Below are 6,000 nucleotides of genomic sequence, written 5' to 3'. Positions count from 1 at the left end.
GTATACGTATAGATGAGAGATATACGANAGAGAGAGAGAGAGAGAGCACATGCAATTATAATAATATTGGAATTATTTTCCGATTCGCAAATTAAATTTATCATTACGACAGCTAACAGATTTGAATATGATGCTTGCTATTATTCTTGTAACATCTGCTGTCATCATATGAAAGCACATGTGCGATCGCAATCTCTTGAGAGTTGTCAAGAGTACATGCGATTCTATGTAATCCCGCATGCAGTGAAACACGTGGATCTGCGATCATCGATCGGTTAGCGATACTATCCTGCAGTTTTTTTTAAATATGTTGATATCTACCTGTCTATGAACAGCTCCATGGATCTCCAATCACGTTGGAGAGTTACCCATCGTGACGACAGCCAGAAAAATATGATCAGGCCCATCACGCAGTTCGCATAAAATATCGTGCCTGACGTAGCAGCTACCATGTCTCCTAAAATCCAATTATATATTTAACAATATGTCTGACAATTTCGAAAAATGATTCAGAGAACATACGATTAAGAACATATATATTATAGTTCAAAGCATTATTAAAAATTTCATAGATTGTTAATAGTCGTTTAAGTAACTGTGTGAAATTTAAGCACAATTCTCTTATTGTTTTAAAAGTTTAATTTTTGTTTGTCTTAATTCTTCTATAAAATCGTTTTGTAATACTTATTTGCAAATTTGATGATCAAACAAATTTTTTATATGTACTAATAAAACTGTAATAAACGTTTATGCATAAGTTCATTGGGATTCACTTATACTGGCTTAAAAGCTATATATTTATCTAAAATTGCAGCAAAATATAGTAATTGCTCTGCATAAAAGCTATAAAAGTTAAACTTTGTTGTTTTATTTTTTACAGTTCTTTTAGAACATATTTACGAAAATTTTGTAATCGATATTGATTGATATTGTACAACAAAAACATCCTTAATGTAGATATTAAGGATATTTTTGTTCTGCGCAATATCGTATAAAAATAAATGATCCTTATGATTTGCATTTACTTCCAGATTGCAAAGTTTATTTAAAACACATTTACTCTGAGATAAAGTGCAAAAGTGACAGATAATTTTTTAAGCCTTTTAATTTTCATCTGTATATTTAAAATGTCTCAGAATTTTAACTTTAGAGGAGTTGAACTTCCTGCATATTGTTATCTTTACTTTACTATGTAATAAAACTGTATATTATTTTTGGAATAGATGTGATATAGAGTTATATATTTATATATATTTATTTGTTTACCTTGCACTTCAAAAGTTGCGGAGTTTATAATTTTTATCATATGAATAATCGACAATATTGCCATAAATAATACCATCCCGCTTATGAAAGCGGAGTAGATAGTACGAATTGAAAATTTCACGAATTTTATCTGCAACGGACTCGGCATGAGTATTCCAGAAACCGGTAAAATTCCAAATAATTGAGCCATCACTAAAATCGGCCCCATTACACAGTGGAAACTTTCTGGATCCTGCATAGTTTTTACTCGATATTACTTTACGTTTTATACCACGAGTCTTCAATACATCGATCAACATAAAAAAGTATTTTCTTTTTTAAGTGCCTTTAAAGAAAGAGATTTTATTACCCTGCCGAAATTTCCTTTACACAGGGAGTTGTAAAAATATATAGATATTGTTATCGAGAGCAAAGATTATATAAGAAGATATTTACATTACTGCTTATGGACAGAGTTTGTTCATTCAGGAATGGGCGACTCCTCGGTGGACTTGGGATCGGAGATTGAGAGTCTGAAGAAAATTGGGTTTCCATTTCCTTCATCTTATCCTTCTTCTGTCGCATCAGGTATGGCAGGATTTTTTTACAAGTTACGCCATTTCTCTTAGAAATCTTAGAACCCGCACTAAATATTTGGTTCGTCTTCAACGTTTTGCCATAAACTTCCGAGCTGACGTTTACTGTATCACCCATTTTGTCGCAGAGATCCTAATACGATTTAAATTGATTATTTTATGATAAAAAAACACACATTAAAAATTAAAATTTTTCGAAACTTCTTTCTCTCTCTCTCAAGAGACATAAATTCATTATCGAATTTATACACATGTCATTTGCACTGACTGTTAAACATTAATTTGCAACATCGCTTGAAATTGAATTAACTAAACGCCTAGAGGGCTTTCATTATACACGTCGCTTTTATGAAACAGAATGAAGGATATAAAGGTAGAATATATGCATGTATCTTGGAAATTGCAATAAAGGAGAAATAGTTGAAACATAGGAGTATCAGGGGGATTTGGAAATTCAAGTCTAAAATTTTTTATTCATTTTTTCAATTTTAATTATAAAAAATACCTTTCCAATATACAATGCGCATAGTATATTAGTTTAAATATTAATTAAAAATTTAAATATTACGTGCAATATATGTAATTACTTATTTTGTCTTGCTGTAGTATACTTTTTCAAACGTGTTGCGATATGGAAATTAACAAGATGAGATGTGTATTAAAAAACGATAAAGATTTTTTATTCATTTTTTCAGTTTTAATTATAAAAAATATAACTTTACTTTTGACTCTAAATAAATTTTTTGTTATCACATAAAATATTTTTTCTTCTCGTTAGGACCATGTAATTCACGGAATTTCCATTATAGCTTTGATAATTCAGTCCAATATATAAAAAAAAGATTTAGTAAAATTTGAGCTAAAAAATAGAATATGCACTGAGTATATTAATGAGTATTCCATTCGATCAAATAAAGGCAATATCCTCGATCAAAATTTTATTCACAGACAAAAACAATAATAATAATTTTACTTATGTAATAACAATAACAATATTAAAGATTTACATATTTTATTTTTACTTTGTATTTTACATCTTATATTATATCTTCTTTAAGATAAAAAATAAAAGTTATATTTATAAAACTTAATATTTTTCCTGTTAAAAAAATAAGAAGGAAACGTTTTAAAATATTAAAAAAAAATTTATTATATTTATATATAACATAAAAAATTGTTATTTACGTGATAAAACTGCTTTCTCTCCCAAAAAATTTTGCATACATTCACAATTTGAAGGATCTAATGAAACGAGTTTTTTATTCTGACGCCAGATATAATATTATATAATATTTTTATGCGCGTGTTAAAAAAAGTACATTGATGTGTTTGTTTAAATTGAGTAGATGCAATATCTCGAGCAATTAATTATCGTCGTGTCATATCATCGGATATAATGTACGAATGAACCATATCCTGTCACCTGAAAGGGTTGGTCATTTGCCTAGTGCATCGTAAACTCGATATATTGACGCAGATAGCCGATTCGCAACGTCAAGTGCAACGTCATTTTACGTTCATTTATTCAAATAATTCTTGTCAAATATTATTAAGTGGCTATCATATGCAATTTTCGAATGGGATTTTATGTTAGCTATAAATTTTCGCTTGAACATAAATAATTGTAATTGTAAAATAACATGTGCGTTTATATTCGCTGCAAAAATTGCTGTTTGTGTGATAACAGAATTAATAAAATTTCCCTCTCTCAAAAAAAAATTTATACGTCCATATTTCGAAAGATCTAATAAAACCCAACACATCGAGTTTTCTTCATTGTGATGCCAGATATCAATATTATATGTATAAACATTTTTATGCTTATCCTGAATTTCATTGAGATTAAAATAAAATTTAATAAAATATGTTAAAATAAAATAAAATAAATTGTAAAAAAAAATTATAATACACATTTCATAAATTATATAAAATTCAGAAATATTAGGTGTAGTAAAAAGAAATCCATTATTTTTGCATGAAATTGGATGGAAAAATAATGGATTTCTTTTTACTACACCTAATATATATTTTGAGATTATAAAGATATTAAGATATAATATAAAATATTTATTAAATTTGACATTATTAATATCAAAGCTTATGAGCCATAAACAGCTTTTATCTGAGAGTTACTACTTCTCGAATTACTTATTTAAGGAATGTAATATTCAATAAAGTAGATATGACAGTGTAGCTCTTCTCTTATTTTTTTCTTTTAAAAAAAATCGAAAAAAGAGATATAATACAAAACTATAAAAATTATATTATTATTTTATGCTTTTGTCTTTATGTTAGTAGTGATGTATACAAAGACTTTTCTATATTGTTATTTTTCGAATGTTAAATGTTGTTCGGATATAGTTTATATAAACTTTTGTTTCTTTCATTGAAACTATTGTATTAACATCTCAATGCAATTGATTCTTATCAATCGTTTATTAATCTCAATTCGATGTCGTAAATGATGATTTTTTTACAGCGCAATTTCTTTTATTGAACTTATTTAACGTGTATTTGTAATTACAGATCTATTAATATGTAACTTTGGAAATATCAAGAGATTTCAATTACAGTCAATAATTATCAAATTATATGTAATTATAATTGATAATTTAATTTTTTAAATTAATGTGTATATTAATGTATGCATACATGGCTAAACTTAGGTCATCTGTGCTCATTAAAAAACAAAATTTCCGATTGATATTTATTTAATCTTTAAAAGGAAAATAAATTTATCGTATAATAACATTTGTATAAAATAAAAATTATAAAACACATATTTCGTAAAAAATAAAAATTATAATACAATATATATACATATTTGTAAATTAGAATTATATAATATTTTTACTTAATTTCTCATAATATCAAATGAATTCTTCAGTTCTCTAAATTTGCAATACTAACAAAATACTTGAGAAACAAAATACTATTTATGTAGTTTTATTTTTGATTGCTAAATATACTTTGGAAAATATTTCGGGATGTATAAGTGCGAAAATTAAAAAAAACAACAAAATAATTTTATTTCTTTTTTTAATCTTTAATTATATTTTTAATTTTAATTTTAATTATTTTTTAATTTAAAGGAAACTATCCGGAAACGAAACTTTTGCGCGTTAGGAATCAGGAACAGGAATTGTAATGTACCTACATAAAATCTTGCTCTTCGTAATTCTTGTTATCATGCATGAATGCTATCCGGAGAAAGATGCAAATGTGGATATAAAACAGATGAGTTTTCGTGATGGTCGCATCTGAATCTGCCACTTGAATGTCTCTAATATGCACTAGCGAGCAAAGATTGGCCTGAAGCAAGATTATATGCGGAATTGCGCGACGCATGTCCGATCAGATAGTCGTCTATACCACTTATGCGGAGTTTAAGTGATGCTTTGCTGAGAATAAAATGCACGTGTACGATACCGATCGTATTGATTGTTTGCTTTACTTTTTTTGCGACTTTAAATCACAAGCTACTATTTGTTTTGATTATTTATCTTCGCATGATTTAACTACATCATGCAAATTAAGTTTTCAAATGAATTATTATTAATTAATGTAATTCCGTTATCAAAACGGAATATTATAAAATATATTTAAATTTCGACTCTTTATTTCTAAAAATTAAAAATTCTTTTAAATAACTCAAGTGAAGCTGATTAAATATAAATTGAATAAATGAATATATTTATTGTTATCTATTTAATATGTTTATTATGTTTATTATATAAAATGTTTTATGTCCTCTGTTAGGAGTTTGATGATGATACGTTCATTATAAAAATGTTTGTGTAAAGTAGAATTATTTATGTGAATTTTAATAGGATAATAATTTAATTAATGGCTTCATGATAAGACCATCATATTCTTTGTGTAAATGCACTTCGCGTTATAATCGCTATTTTTAATTTGCCTAATCTGCAGCATTTTACAATCTTTTGATAAGTATTTGTATTAGTTGTATTTGCATTTCGTGATGAGACGAGATAATAAGCGGTCATGCGAAAGCGAGAGTGAAGCGTTAGTCTGAATAAAATATTCAGAGATGTTTGTTCCAGCAAATAGTTATGAGAAGTATACTAATAGAGGATGAGTAGCGAAGAAAAACAGAGTGAGAACTATTTATACGACATGTCCGCGAATCGATTTCTTC

The 6,000-nt window shown here is 27.1% G+C and overlaps 1 protein-coding gene across 1 annotated transcript in view; it reads right to left on the bottom strand.

Annotated features, from left to right (window-relative positions):
* The window catches only part of LOC105618222 (gustatory receptor for sugar taste 64e-like), a 4,870-nt gene extending 2,911 nt beyond the window's left edge, over positions 1 to 1,959 (bottom strand). Inside the window, exons 1-3 of the mRNA XM_012199764.1 lie at positions 1,702 to 1,959; positions 1,267 to 1,498; positions 322 to 457 (exon numbers count right to left, since the gene is read on the bottom strand). Coding sequence (XP_012055154.1) covers positions 322 to 457; positions 1,267 to 1,498; positions 1,702 to 1,959 — 626 coding nt within the window. The remainder of the gene's footprint in view (positions 1 to 321; positions 458 to 1,266; positions 1,499 to 1,701) is intronic.
* Positions 1,960 to 6,000: the final 4,041 nt, after the last annotated feature.

Source organism: Atta cephalotes (genome assembly GCF_000143395.1).
Source record: "Atta cephalotes unplaced genomic scaffold scaffold00016, whole genome shotgun sequence".
NCBI lineage: Eukaryota > Metazoa > Arthropoda > Insecta > Hymenoptera > Formicidae > Atta > Atta cephalotes.
This window is presented reverse-complemented; position numbering and strand designations above follow the sequence as displayed.